Source organism: Moschus berezovskii, chromosome 2 (assembly GCF_049115385.1).
Source record: "Moschus berezovskii isolate FMDL1 chromosome 2, NW_MosBer_1.0, whole genome shotgun sequence".
NCBI lineage: Eukaryota > Metazoa > Chordata > Mammalia > Artiodactyla > Moschidae > Moschus > Moschus berezovskii.
The window spans coordinates 17,761,258-17,777,587 of NC_142461.1; the positions used below are offsets into that span (position 1 = coordinate 17,761,258).

The 16,330-nt window shown below is 38.9% G+C and overlaps 1 protein-coding gene across 9 annotated transcripts in view; it reads right to left on the reverse strand.

Moving 5' to 3' along the window:
- SP100 (SP100 nuclear body protein) overlaps positions 1–16,064 on the reverse strand; it is a 101,633-nt gene extending 85,569 nt beyond the window's left edge. For 4 of the 9 annotated variants that reach the window (XM_055397116.2, XM_088844990.1, XM_088844978.1 and 1 more), the window contains exon 1: positions 15,879–16,060. In XM_055397116.2, the coding sequence (XP_055253091.2) occupies positions 15,879–15,910 (32 nt within the window). In that variant the 5' untranslated portion in view covers positions 15,911–16,060. Of the gene's footprint in view, positions 1–15,878 lie in introns of all 9 variants that reach the window. The other 5 variants (XM_088844994.1, XM_055397117.2, XM_088844958.1 and 2 more) reach the window with 4 other exon arrangements.
- Between the last annotated feature and the right edge of the window lie 266 nt (positions 16,065–16,330).

Here is a 16,330-nt window from a genome sequence, read left to right on the forward strand (position 1 = left end):
AAAAGACAAATGAACAATGCTAGGAATAAGGAAAGGGATATGTTTTTAGTTAAAGAAAAGATTAAATTTTTATAAAATAAATTCTTATATAATTTCCTACCAATAAATTGACAATCTAGGAAAAATTGTTACTTTTTAAGAAAATAGAAATGATCAAAACTGAGAAAACTTGAGAAATAAATAGAACTAAAACGAATAGGAGAAATGTATAACGTTCTTCCAGACCTGTCCTAAACCTGCCCTCTCCCCATTTCCCCTCCCAGAAATCGGTTTCAAAGAGTTTAATGAGATATTTCCAGTCATCCTTCAAAGATCAGAACATATTTGTCTTAAATCATTAAAATAAGTTTAAAAATTTAAGTCACCACAAATCATCATGAGGCTGACACATTTCTGCTATCAAATCCAGAGAAACACAAGATAAGTGATAACTGTAGGTTAGTGTTGCTTATAAGCATGTAATATTAAATCCCCTCATAAGATATTAGTGAGTTCGGTCCAAGGGTAGATGAAAAAATAGTGTGATATGACCACATAAGAATCATCTCAGGAAGTCTAGGACAGGACATGTTAGAAAATCTTTCTATGCTTTTGGTTAAACCTGGCAGATTGAACATATCTGTATTATGTGCTTCTGACATGAAATCATCTGTCAGAAAGTGACATGGCAGAAAGCAATGATGAAAGAACAGAAGGAAGGACACTGAACACACGTTAAGCAGACACTTCTGAAGATGAGGTGTGAATGTATATTGTTGTTTTTAGTCACTCAGTCGTGTCCAACTCTTTGAAACCCCATGGACTGCTAGGCTCCTCTGTCCATGAGATTTTTCAGGCAAGAATACTGGAGTGGGTTGTCATTTCCTTCCCCAGGGGATCTTCCCAATCTAGGAACTGAACCCTGGTCTTCTCCGCATCTCCTGCATTTCAGGCAGATTCTTTCACCACTGAGTCACTGGGGAAGCCCAAGCAGTAGCCAATTTCACAGAGTGAAGGGATAAGAAACCTAATTGGAACTCTCTGACCATATACAAAAATTAAGTCAAAATGGATTAAAGAGTTAACTGTAAAACCTGAAACTATTGCAACATAGAGCATGGGGACTATTGATAATAATACTGTATTGTATACTTAAAAATACTAAGAAAGTATATTTTCAAGTTTTCATCACAAGAAAAATATTTGTAACTATGTATGGTACTGAATGTTAAGTGGACTTACTGTGGTGATCATTTCATAATATATACAAATATCAAATTGCTATGATATACCCCTGAAATTAATATAATGTTATATGCCAATTATATATAAATTTTAAAAGTCTATGAATAATTGCCAAAATTTGGAAGCAACCAAAATGTCCTCCAGGAAGTGAATGGATAAATAAACTGTGGTACATTTATTTACCAGAACAGAATACGATTCAAGCCAAAAGAAAATACACTTTATTAAGTAAAAGAAGATAATCTGAAAAGGCTACATACTGTATGATTCCAACCATATGATAGTCTGGAAAAGGCAAAATAAGGGAGACAGTAAGAAGATCAGTTGTTGCCAGGGACTCCGGGAAGGGATAATGCTCTGTTGCAGGGTACAGAGCATTTTTAGTGCAGAGAAACGACCATGTTGGTGACCATGTTGGTGACCACCATGATGGTGGTCACATGACATATATTTGTCTAAGCCCACAGTGTACAGTGGACTTGAATTTGAGCAAACTCTGGGAGATAGTAAAAGACAGTGGCTTGGCATGCTGCAGTCCATGGGATCACAAAGAGTTGGACATGACTTAGTGACTGAACAGCAACAACAGTGTACAAGAATGAATCCTCATGTAATCAACGAACTCTGAGTGATGATGATGTATCTGTGTGGGTTGAAAGTGAAAGCTGCTCAGTCGTGTCCAACTCTTTGTGACCCCATGGACTATACAATCCATGGAATTCTCTAGGCAAGAATACTGGAGTGGGTAGCCTTTCCCTTCTCCAGGGGATGTTCCCAACCCAGGGGTCAAACCCAGGTCTCCTGCACTGCGGGTGGATTCTTTACCAGCTGAGGCACCAGGAAAGCATCAATGTAAGTTCATAAAATTGTAAAAAATGTACCACTTTGTTGGGGAACATTGATAACAGAGTGTGCTAGGCAAGTTGAGGCTTCCCTGGTGGCTCAGTGGTAAAGAACCTGCCTGGTAATGCAGGAGACGCGGGTTTGATCCCTGGGTCAGGAAGATCCCCTGGAGCAGGAACTGGCAACCCTCTCAAGCATTCCTGCCTGTGAAATCCCATAGAGCCTGGCATGCTGCAGTCCATAGGGTCACAAAGAATTGGACATAACTGAGTGATTAAAAGACAACAACAATCTCCACTTTGATGAAGCTAGCAGGCTTTTTACACTCAGCCATGTAGGAACTGACTGCAGATCTCAGTCACATCTTGAAACATACTTTTTTTCTAACTTTTCCATCTATAAGATTTAATAAATACATGAAACAGCCCCCATGAGGTATATGCTCTTATCATCCCATTTTACAGATGAAGAAACAGGTGTCCAGAGATGTTAAGAGATATCTGCAAGGCCACATAACTACTAAAGAACAGAATGAGGCTTTGGACCAGAGTCTAGACCCTTTAATCATTACATAATATTGCCATCTAGGTACAACTCTAACCTTTAGTTTCTTTGGCTAGAACCTTTGCAGTCTTCTATGACGCTTCTCTTCCTCCCATACCTAATGTTTTATCCATCTTCAACAGTCCTTCACTTTACTATAGAAACAAATCCAGTATCCCACCCCTTTTCTTTGTATCCCTGCTCCAACCTTGTCCCAACCACAATCATACCAGGCTACTGCAGTGACTACCAACTAGTCTTCTTTTTTCCAGTCATGTCATATTGCAGCTGTTCTCCAAACTCTAAATACCAACAGAGATCTTTTTGAAACTGAAATTCTATTATTTCACTCTATTGAAAAACCCTCCAATGGCCCCCACAATCTATTCTAAATTCTTGACCATGACCTATGAGAAACAACATGATCTCTTAGTACCTTTCCAATCTCCTTTTCTACTCTTCTTTCAGATCACTGCCTTTTAGCACTGTAATCGCCAAATTTTCTTCTTAAATTCCAGGCGTGTTTCTATACCTGACTTTCATGGACTGTTTCTTCTACTTAGAGCATTTCTTCAGGAATTTGCATGGTGCTTTTCATTCATTCATTCATGGCTTCCATTAAATATCAATACTAGCTTCTTAGAAAACCTTCCCATTACACCCTATTCATGTACCCCATAGTTTTTTTTTTTCTTACTACCTTCTGTCATTAAATTATAAATTTATTAGTTCATCTGCTTATTCTTTGTCTTGAATGTCATCTCCATTAGGCAAGAGACTTGGTCTGCTTTGCTCACCATTATATTCCAGCATCTAATTAAGTGCTGGGAATATGGTGTCAGGAAATATTTGTGGATGAATGAATCAAGTATTGGTATAATATATAGGAGAATGTGGGTAGAATTCTGAGTATGTGAAGTAAGTAAGTAAGTTTTAGTTGCTCAGTTGTGTCCGACTCTTTGTGACCCCATGGACTGTAGCCTGCCAGGCTCCCTCTGTCCATGGGGATTCTCCAGGCAAGAATACTAGAATGGGTTGCCATTCCTTTCTCCAGGGGATCTTTCTGACCCAGAGATCGAATCATAAATGGTTTTGTGGAAAGTGGACACCAAGGAAAGAGTTTTATGTTTAAATAAACATTTTCTTGAGATGTTAAATTGCATTTGACAATAGATTTAAGTTTATTTGCCTCTTAAGTGGTCTGTTCTATGTTTGCCTCTGAAATCCTATATTGTTACTATGGCTGAGTGAATAGCTATTGTTTCACAGTGACCTATAATCCCATCTGACTGAGTGCTCTAAACCTTTCTGATATTTGTTGACAAAACTTCCTAAATCAATCTGATGAAGCACTTTTGGCTTCTAGCTGACTTTGGGATGCTTCAGAGGGCCCCTGAAACATCCCAAAGGGAGATATTACACTAATTGGGTTCAACTTCCATGTTAAATTACATGGGAAGTACTGTCAAGTGAATAAGTCGTCTCGGGTATATTGTATGGTAAATGTTACTAATACAGATATCCTAGAAACAATTTATATATAAATTCTGATATATTCAGGTAAAATGTTGCCGTAATTCTGATTACTATCTTAGGGTGTTGTCACAGCACTAACCAAGTTTGTTGTGAAAATGCTTCCTCTTCCAGAAGGTTTATAAAAAGGACTTTTGGATAAATACAAGTTTCTGAACTGGGTAAGAAATTAAAAGATTCTAGTGAGAAACCTGATGACTGTACAAAGGTTAACAAAAGGACCGAATGAACTGGCAAATATGCTTATAACTTTTATGGTTTCTGAAAAATTACTGGTTTGAATCTGTGTTTTCCAGATCTTAGGAAACCTTCCCCTCAAACTAATTATGACTTAACAGTAATTTGGTAAAATGGTATTTGATAGACAAATTGAAGCATTTAACATCTTTCTCTATCTGACCCCTTCAGAGACTGGAAACTCCTAGGCTTCCAGTAACTTTATCAGATAAACTAAGAAGGTTATCTCACTAACAGGTACAGAAATCTCAGTTTTGGAGACCTTAAGAAAGGGAGGAATTCACTCACATCTGTTAGGCAAAATCTGTGATAAGCCTTTGAGATGAATTTCCTAGCCCTGAAAGGTTTTAAAGTTAAGTTTGAGACTCCATAAAAGTTTCAGCAAAAAAAAAAGAAAAGTCTATGGTTATGTAAATAATCAGGTCAAGTTTATTGAGAACAGATCTATTTTGTAAACAAGTCTTAATTTGGTTATATTTGGTAAAAATGAGGGTGATTTTAGGGGGAAAAGGATGTTTCAATGAATGTTGAATCCCAGTTTGTTAATGGAAGTCCGTATCTACTAAGACTCATTTCCTGAATGATCTTTGCTGTTATGTGATATTAGTATAGGATTTGGTTGAGTTCTTGAAGAGCACCCTAGGTTTGTTTCTGAAGCTTGTCTCAGTGATCTATCTTTGGATGAAGATCAGATGCCTCATGACCTGCAACCAGGACTAGAAAAAGACATAATTTAAGGGACTGTCTCCAACCTGGATGGAAGGACTTTTTTTCAGAAGAAACTACACTACACCAGGATGAGAAGACGACGACATCAGAGGTAGACAGCTTGCCCAAGATGCTGGACCTGATTTGTATGATCATTTATAATGTTTTCTTGACTTATAATTCTTATTTTACTAATAACTGCTAGCTAGGGCTATATTATTTTCTATGTCACTTGTTTCACTGAGCCTGTGATATAATGCTGATATGCAGTTCCATATGAGATCAATAATTGTAATAATGTGACTCTGGGTATGAGAAAAAGCAACAAGAGGGAATATTTTCCTGGACCAGGAGGCTAGTAAGACAGTGGTCCAGAGACTTTTGCTACTTGCAAGGCCTGGTCCAATTTTAGCACACTGAGTGGCCCATCGCTTCCCTAGACCTGGGAATGACCCTTCCCAGCAACGTGGGACACAATGGCCATGAAATGGTGTCACATGGTCAGATGTGTGGCTATGAAGGGACCCTGCTGACTGGAAGTTGGTACTTGCCAGCTGCCTCTACAAAGATTACGTCACGACCATTGCAAGCTGCTGACCTTCAACACCCCCTGAAAGAAGTTCAGGGTGAAAATCAGGAATGAGGCACTCTGTGCTCTGAAAAAAAAACTGGCAGAACAGGCCTTCAGATAGTCAGATCTTTTCAGAAAAAGGTTTTATGAGTTCCAATTCTTGCATCTTCTCATACCTAGAAAAACATTGACATCATTAATGGTGACATCTGCTTTGGCTATTAAAAAAAAATTTTTTTTTTTTACAATTAAAATTCAGAATAGAGTAGCTATGGTTCAGACATCCTGGGAAATAACTATTTCCCAGATATCCTGAAAAATGATATTATGGGTGTGATTTCAGATTAGACGCTGTGACCTAATGTAGAATTTAATGCTCCTGTAATGCATTTTTGCTTCTGTACTTTGCTTGCTGCTTGTAAAACCAAAGTTATTCCATTTTAAGATAAGGTTGTTTTTAAGTAAAGATTCCTAAAATTGTTTTTGAGTAAGGATGTATAATGATCCCTGGATCAAACTCTACCCACGGAGGAAGATTCCTCCGTTTGAACAACAGAAAAGGGGGGAATGTAAGAATGGGTTAGCATAAGAATGGCCATCTTAGAGGCCGGAAAAACCATTTTTACTGAGTATGTGACTTGAGGGAAGAAGAACTAGATAAAACCTGGGAGACAAGTTAATCTTAAGTACCAAGAATGTGGGCGGCTTCGACACTGAAAATTAGGTAAACAGGTCTGATAAACTTATCTCCTTAAGACCCCAGGAGAGAGATAGGCACAGCTGTGTGTGTGTGTAAAGAAAATTCCTGTGAGTTAGGTAATTTAGAAATATCATGATTTGAAAATGCTATATAACCCCTTGGCTCTGAGTGCTCGGGGTCTTTGTTGAAACCCGCTGCGTCGGACGGACACTTGGACCCCAGCTAGCTGGAAATAAACCTCACTGTGTGTCTTGCAAAAATAAATAAATAAATAAACAAGACATAAGGAGGATAACATTGGTAGACATGAATATATAAAAATGGACATGGATACATGCACCTTAAGGTTCATAGCAGCATTATTTACAATTGCCAAGATATGGAGTCAATGTAAGTGCCCATTAGCACATGAAATAGGATGAAATACACACACACACTAATCAGAATGTTAGTCATTATTGCCATTTGCAACACTGTGAATGGACCTAGAGAGTATTATGCGCAGTGAAATAAGCCAGAAAAAGACATATACTCTGTGTTATCCCTTATACCAGGAATTTAAAAAATAAAACAAATGGATGTATTACAAAACAGTAGCAGACTCATTGATATAAAGAACAAGCTAATGGTTACCAGGGAGAAGAGCGAAGTAGGGAGAGGCAAGATAGGGATATGAGATTAAGAGACACAAATACCCTGTGTAAATAAATAAGCAACAGGGATATATTGTATAGCACAGGGAAATATAACCATCATTTTATAATAACTTTAAATGGAGTATAATCTATAAAAATATTGACTCACTCTGTTACACACCTGAAACTAATAGTGTAAATCAAATGTACTTCAATTTTAAAAAATTAAAAACTCAATAGCAGGATTTAGCAGAAGACTGAATTAAAAAGGCAAAATTTGTGAACTGGCTAACTAGAAGACAGACAGCTAAATAAAAGATATGCAACCAAGATACAGAAATTTAAACAGTGGGAAAGTGCAGAAAAACATGAAAGAAATATGTGAGAAACTGTCAAAAGATCTAGTATAATCTTTTTAGTCCTGGAAAGAGAGAGGAGGAAGCTGGGGGGAGGGCAGAAGAAATATTTGAAGAGATAATAGCTAGGGTTTTCCAAAAGCGATCAGTCACAAATTAAAGCAGACATCAAGTCACAAATTAAAGCGACTGTGAAAAAGCCAATAGGATAAATGCAAAGCAAAAACAAAATGCAAACAAATCTAGGCTCATTACTGTTTAAATGCTAAGAGAAAAATCTTAGAAGCAATCAGAGGAAACTTCACGAGCCACAATCAAACCTCAAGCCATAAACTTTGCAAACTGGCAGTTATCCAATTAATCAATCCTTCAATCAATGACAGTGAGTTTCTGGTGTGGTGGAGCAGGATTCAAAACATCTATCTCTCACCAGCTCCCACAAGCAGTACAGTGTTCTGTTGAAAAAACTTAGGAGTTGGAAAGAGCATTTAAAAATGTTAGCAATCATTGAAGAGATGAAACTGCAGTAAGGATTTGCCAGCAAAAGCAAAGGGGGCGGGAGAAACCAGAGAGGTAAGCAAAGCAAGAGACACTTGATTTGAGGGTATTTGCTGATCCCAGAAAATCAGAACCTCAGATTTGAGAGCCTTAAGGGGTGAGATGGACAGAAATAAAGTCTAGAGTCCACACAGGGTGCAGAGTCCAGCGGAAGTCCAGTTCCTGACCTTGATATCTTCATAGAGAGAATAAAGTGAAGAAGGAACAGCTCTGGATTTACTGAATTGCATTCCCGATGAAATCACCTGGATTCCTCCAGGTTCCCTCAGTCTCTGAGCTTGTACCTAAGAGATCCTGGAGGGGGTGCCTTGAGGCACCTGGATGAAACAATCAGAAATCCTTTCCAAAGCCCAGTACCTTCACTGTGGCCCCAAATTTTACCTATAAATAATTTTTCAAATACAGTGCTAGTATATAGTCCAAGAAAACCAACTATATAAGCAAAATAATCCTGTGAATAGAGCATAAAAAGGAAAAAACTAGTAACCTGATAGGTGGAGAAGCCTGGCAAACACCACCTGATTCGAATGATCAGTGTCAACACCCCTGGTGATAAGTCAGTTGACATGTCCCCTAATGGGATGTGATGAAAAGCGCATTTCATCTCTGTGGCTTTCTTTCATAAAACCTGTAACCCCAGCCCACTTCTGAGGAAGACATCAAGACCAACCCAACTTGAAAGACATTCTACAACATGACTGCTCAGTGCTCTTCAAACTCTCAAGGTCATGAAAGACAAGAAAAGACTGAGAACATGTCATAGACCAGAAGAGAATAGGTGATGGGATAGTTCAGTGCACTGCGGTGCCCTGAATTCAGTCCTGCAACAGAATATGAACACTGATGGAAAAACTGGTGAAACTGAAAAAAAGTCTGGGCTTTAGTTAGGTACATTTAGTGTTGATGTTAGACACTCAGTCATGTCCGACCCTTTGCGACCCCATGGGCTGCAACTCTCCAGGCTCCTCTGTCCATGGAATTCTCCAGCAAGAGTACTGGAATGGGTTGTCATTTTCTTCTCCAGGGGATCTTCCAGACCCAGTGACCAAACCCGGGTTCCCTGCATTGCACGCAGATTCTTTCTCCTCTGAGCCACCATGTTTAGTTAATAGTAACCTAATAACCTAGCAGTATGGGGCTTTTTAGTTTTGATAGATGTACCACAATAATATGAGAGGGTAACATCACAGGATATGAAACTGGGTGTGCAGTGTTTAGAAACTTCTGTACTACCTTTGCAACTTTTTTGTAAATATAAAGTTATTCCAAAATAAGAAGTTTACTTTAAAAAATGAAATTTGTGAGTGAGAACTGGCAGAAACAAAAGAAAACAGGGCCACAAACACTTCATATATGGAAAGTATCAGATGTCAAGGATAAAACTTCTTTAACCTGTGTAAGCATTTTTATTAAAAAAGAAAACCTACAGCAAACATCAGTCATAATTGTACAATGACAAAGGCCTTCTCTTTGGAACTAGAATCAAAACAGAGATGATTACTGCTACTACGAGTGTTCACCACACCCAAAGTCCTAGCCCACATGGTAAGGCTAGAAAAAGAAGTAGGAAGAATAAGGATTAGATTAGAAGCAACAAAACCGTCATTGTGTATATGTTTTATAAATTTATGTCCATACAAAAGTATATATCTCCATACAAGTTATTAGAATTTTTTGGCAAAGTTTCCATTTATTTTTATGTCTTAGTAACAAGCAGTTTTGAAATTACATAGATATAATTGCAGAAAGATGTCAACTATCTATGAATAAATCTAGCAGAAGAAGTGTAAGACTTCTAGGCAGAAAATTTTATTAGAAAATATTTTTAAATTAATAACATACAAATGCCATATAATGACATAGAAGACAATATTGACCTACATATTCAATACAGTCCTAAACAAAACCTCAACAAGATTTTAACAAGCTGATTTGGAGATGCTAAAACCAAAACACTTTGGAAAAAGCAAGGAGCATGGGAAGATTTACTCTATCGTTTTCAAGAGTTCACGTGAAGCTTTTGTTACTATGACAGTATGGAGACACATAAGGAAAGCCTGCCATAGGTCAATGGCAGAGAAGAGAGAGCACATAAACAGCACCCTGCATATATGACCACGTGGCTAATGAGAAGTGGAGCACAGCAGATCAGTGGGGAAAGGGATGGTTTAACTGATCAAAGGATTCGCTGACTGAAATTGACAAGAATTAAAGTAGACGCTTTATCAGACAGGAAGTAATTTGGTCTCAGATATCTAAAGAAAATATGGGTAGAAAAACAAAAACATTTACTCAAGACTGTGGGTGACCAGCGAGCTGTTCAGGTCAAGTCAGAGTGAACTGGGCTGTTAAACCATGGCAGGCACATGAACAAGAAAGTTAAACAACATATGAAACCAAACTGCAAACAGAATCAATCTGGAAAGATAACCCAGAAGATGAAGAAAATATCCTCAAAGCGCTGAACATCACACAAAGACCTAAACAATAAAGCAAGAGCAGGAAGATGAGGTGGTAAAATAACAAAATGTTTCAAGTTGGGAGAGCTGTAGAAACAAAGGAAGATCCCCCAAATAAACACAGTCAACTTAAAAAAAAAACCAAGAAACCAGAAACTACTAAAAATTAAATAATTATCATGAAGAAAAGTTTGAGACAACCAGTATAAGCAGAAAGCAAAATGCTAAAAATATAAAAGTTGAAAGACAGATAAATGCTATGAAGGCTAAAACTGTTACAATGAAAGAATAATTTTATCCAAAAATTGAAAAAGAAAATAATTTTGGATATACTAGAGGAGAACCTTACCATAAAGGTAGAATTGAATCTATCACCTTAAGAACACAAGGGCTGTGGCTAAAGACAGTGCACATGGAATTCATCAGTAACCTTCTGAATGGTTTTATTTATTCCAAATAACAAGGGCGAATCTATTTTATGAAATCAATAGAAGAAGTCTATACTTGAAGTTTAAGCTTTAATAAGAAAAAGTCCCCATGAGCAAAGTTAAAAGGCAAGAAAAGTGTATTCATAACTTTCAGAATACTTAGCAAATTCTTATTGTTAAAGAAAGAACAATCATCTGAACTCACATTGGCAATAAATTAACCAGTAATTCAGAAAACACAAAAAATTTTCAATCTCTCGTGTAATTAGGAGAATCAAGTTAACAAGAGATAGAGATACCTGTAGTAACAGGCAAATTTGGCCTTGGAGTACAAAATGAAGCAGGGCAAAGACTGACAGAGTTTGCCAAGAGAACACACTGGTTATAGCAAACACCCTCTTCCAACAACACGAGAGAAGACTCTATACATGGACATCACCAGATGGTCAACACCGAAATCACATTGATTATATTCTTTGCAGCCAAAGATGGAGAAGCTCCACACAGTCAGCAAAAACAAGACTGGGAGCTGACTGTGGCTCAGATCATGAACTCCTTATTGCCACATTCAGACTTAAAATGAAGAAAGTAGGGAAAACCCCTAGACCATTCAGGTCAAATCCCATACGATTATACAGTGGAAGTGGCAAACAGATTCAAGGGATTAGATCTGATAGAATGTCTGAAGAACTATGGAGGAAGGTTCGTGACATTGTACAGGAGGCAGTGATCAAGACTATTCCCAAGAAAAGGAAAGGCAAAATGATTGTCTCAGGAGGCCTCACAAATAGCTATGAAAAGAAGAGAAGCTAAAGGCAAAGGAGAAAAGGAGATATACCCATTTGAATGCAGAATTCCAAAGAACAGCAAGGAGAGACAAGAAAGCCTTCCTCAGCGATCAATGCAAAGAAATAGAGGAAAGCAATAGTTCTCTTCAAGAAAATTAGAGATACCAAGGCAATATTTCATGCAAAGATGGGCAAAATAAAGGACAGAAATGGTATGGACTTAATGGAAACAGAAGATATTAAGAAGAGGTGGCAAGAATACACAGAAGAATATACAAAAAATATCTTCATGACCCAGATAACCACGATGGTGTGATCACTCACCTAGAGCCAGACATCCTAGAATGTGAAGTCAAGTGGGCCTTATGAAGCATCACTACGAACAAAGTTAGGGGAGGTGATGGAATTCCAGCTGAGCGATTTCAAATCCTAAAAGATGATGCTGTGAAAGTGCTGCACTCAATATGCCAGCAAATTTGGAAAACTCAGCAGTGGCCATAAGACTGGAAAAGTTCAGTTTTCTTTCCAATCCCAAAGAAAGGCAATGCCAAAAAATATTCAAACTAATGCACAATTGCACTTATCTCACATGCTAGCAATATAATGTTTAAATTTCTCCAAGACAGGCTTCAACAGTACATGAATTGTGAACTTCCAGATGTTCAAGCTGGGTTTAGAATAGGCAGAGGAACCAGAGATCAAATTGCCAACATCTGTTGGATCATCAAAAAAGCAAGAGAGTTCCAGAAAAATATCTACTTCTGTTTATTGACTACGCCAAAGCCTTTGACTGTGTGGATCACAACAAACTGTGGAAAATTCTTAAAGAGATGGGAATACCAGACCACCTTACCTGCCTCCTGAGAAATCTGTATGCAGGTCAAGAAGCAACAGTTAGAACTGGACATGGAACAACAGACTGGTTCCAAATTGGGAAAGGAGTACGTCAAGGCTACATATTGTCACCCTGCCTATTTAACTTATATGCAGAGTACATCATGTGAAGTGCTGGGCTGCATGAAGCACAAGCTGGAATCAAGATTGCCAGGAGAAATATCAATAATGACATATACGCAGATGACACCACCCTTATGGCAGAAAGCAAAGAGGAACTAAAGAGCCTCTTGATGAAAGTGAAACAGAAGAGTGAAAAAGTTGGTTTAAAACTCAACATTCAGAAAACTAAGATCATGGCATCCAGCCCCATGACTTCATGGCAAATAGACTGGGAAACAATGGAAACAGTAAGAGACTTTATTTTGGGGGGCTCCAAAATCACTGCAGGTGGTGACTGCTGACATGAAATTAAAAGATGCTTGCTTCTTGGAAGAAAAGCTATGACCAGCCTAGACAGCATATTAAAAAGCAGAGATATTACTTTGCCAACAAAGGTCTGTCTAGTCAAAGCTACTGTTTTTGCAGTAGTCATGTGTGGATCTGAGAGTTAGACTATAAAGAAAGTTGAATGCCGAAGCATTGATGCTTTTGATCTGTGGTGTTGGAGAAGACTCTTGAGAGTCCCTTGGGCTGCAAGGAGATCCAACCAGTCAATCCTAAAGGAAATCAGCCCTAAATGTTCATTGGAAGGACTGATGCTGAGGTTGAAATTCCAATACTTTGGCCATCTGATGCGAACAACTGACTCCTTTGAAAAGACCTTGACTCTGGAAAAGATTGAAGGTGGAAGGAGAAGGGGACCACAGAGGATGAGATGGTTGGATGGTATCACCGACTCAATGGATGTGAGTTTGAATAAGCTCTGGGAGCTGGTGATGGATAGGGAAGCCTGGTGTGCTGCAGTCCATGGGGTTGCAAGGAGTCAGTCAGGACCGAGCAACTGAACTGAAATGAAGTTAACAAGATACCAACTCTTTATTCACCACATCTGCAAAGTTTGGGTGTGGGGAGATGGCTTGTCTAATTTTGGGTTGTTGTTTAGTCGCTAAGTCATGTCTGACTCTTTTTCGACCACATGGACTGTAGGCCTGAAGGCTCCTCTGTTCATGGGATTTTCCAGGCAAGAATACTGGAGTGGGTTGCCATATCCTTCCTCCAGGGGATCTTCCTGACCCAAGGATTGAACCTGCGTATCTTGCATTAGCAGATGGATTCTTTACCACTGAGCCAAAAAGGGAAGCCTAACTTTTGGCAGGAAGATATACTGGTTCAGCTACTTAAGCAGTTTGGCAGAATCTATAATCAATTAAATATGAGTGCCCTTTGCCTCAGCACTATAGCTTTTTTGGTTATTGACACAACACAAACACTTGTATATGTGTAAAAAGTATAAAGAAATAAATTATCTTTGTTATCATAGCTTGTTGGTAAAAGTGAGCAATTGAAAATTACCTGAAGGTCTCTCAGTAGAGTGGTGGAGTGGATTAAAAACTATGGTGTAAGTGAGAATGGTCATCATCAAAAAGTCTACAAATAAATGTTGAAGAGTGTGCGGAGAAAAGGGACTCCTACACTATTGATGGGAATGTAAATTGGTGCAGCCACTATGAAGAACAGTATGGAAGTTCCTTAAAAAACTAAAAACAGAACTACCATATGATCCAGCAATCCCACTCTTGAGTATGTGTACAGAGAAAACCATACTTCAAAAACATACATGCAACCCAATATTCACTGCAGCATTGTTTACAGTAGCCAGAATGTGGAGACAACCTAAATATCTATCAACAGAGGAATGGATAAAGAAGATGTGGTATATATATACAACAGAATATTACTCAGTCAGAAAAAAAAATGCAATGCCATTTGCAGCAACATGGATGAACCTAGAGATGGTCACATTAAGTGAAGTAAGTCAGAGAAAGACAAATACCATATATCATTTATATGTGGAATCTAAAAAACTGATACAAATAAGCTTATTTACAAAACAGAAACTGACTCACAGACATAGAAAACAAACTTATAGTTTCCAAAGGGGACATGTGGAGGGAGGGATAAATTAGGAACTTTGGAGTAACATATACACACTACTATATAAAACAGACAAACAACAAAGATCTACTTGTAGCAGAGGGAACTTTACTCAGTATTTTGTAATAACATATATGGAAAAAGAATGAAAAAGAATATATATGCGTATGTACATATATAACCATATATGAACAACTGAACTATTTTGCTGTATACTTGAAACTCACACAATATTGTAAAACTATTAAACTTCAATTAAAGAAATAAACAAACAACAACAACATAAAACTATGGTGTGTCCATTCCATAGAATAGTATTATATATGGCTGTTAAAAGGAATAAGGCAAGCCTATGATTATTAAGAAGATCTCTATGATTTTCACTATTAAACTAAATGAAAATGCAAAATAGTATTTACAATGTAATTCCATATTTTAAAAAACAGGGCTCAAATTGTGTATTTAGGAAAATGAGTTATATACATAAATGCATAGAAACAAATCTAGAGGGTTATGCCTACAACTCTAACAGGACCGGGATTGGAAGCTGCGAGGGGGTGAGTGGTGAACAGGACTTTTCCCCTCTCTCTACTTCCGTATTGTTTGAAATTTTATGAGCCAGATTGCATATGTATTCCTTTTGTATTAAAAAAATAAAAAATTTAAAATATTAAGTAATGTTATTTCTGACCGATTACTAGAGAAAGATAGAAACACTACTTTTTTCCTTGTAGAAATGTAAACTGTTCCAGAACAGAAAATGAAACCAAACGTAAAATTATTCAGCCTGTGCTAACCCTGGGCAGTTTGGGGCATTTCTCTTCCTTTTGTTTCTTAGCTCAGGATGGCTGGAGGAGGAGCCCAGGACCCCCAGTCAGAAATGAGGTTAGTTTCAGAGCTGACAGAGCTGTGTCCTCCACAGGACAGACGTGAGCCCACACCACCCAGGGTTTCAAAATAAGTCAGGGGTTTACCCTGAATTTCATGTTTTCTAAACTACCTTCTTCGAAATGATCTATGCAAAGGTAGAACTGACATGAGGGAAACGAGAGTGATCTGGGGTCATGAGGAAATAAAGCGTCATAAAGGTCAAGGCGCCTTCAGGCAGACCTGCCAGCCGAGCAGTAGTTGCAAAATAAGCAGCCGTGTGTGTTGTGGCGGCAGGACTCAACCAGCAGGCGCCCTGCTGCAGTTTGAAATCCCATTTCCTCGTCACACATTCCTGACCACCCTTATACGACAGGCGACAGGCGAAGGTTCCCCTACACCAGGTGGAAAGCAAAGGTTCAGTGCAGAGTCCAAACATAGCACTGAACAGAGCCGTGGGCAAAGGGAAAGGCGGAAGAACAGGGAGAAAGGCTGACCTGGTGCTGAGCTCTCTGCCCTCTCCAGCCATTTTCCTGCCCGGCCCGGCCTGGGCCTGAGCTTGGCCTCGGATTCCTCCAGTCTCCCCAGCCTGGATCCGGAGAGGCCTCCGGAGCCCTGAGCCCCCGAGCAGGAAGTCAGCTCCGGGTCTCACCCAGGGCTGGTGGCTCCGCCCATGGAGGGGAAAAGAGAAGTGAAAGTACTTGCCAGTGAGCTGTGCTTGGCAGACACCGGCTCCCTCCCTCCACCCGCAGCTCCCTGGTGCTTCCAGCCATCAAGGCATGTGGTCCCAGTGATGCAAGACAAGGAGTGACACTCAGGGCCTGGAGGGCCAAGGGAGGGACAGGACCAGCCCCCAGGGGTCCACCTGTTTGTGCACAGATAGCAACGATATCTGCATGACCCCAACAGTCTGCAGGCTTCTGCCTTCTCAGGGCGGTTCAGAGTTTAG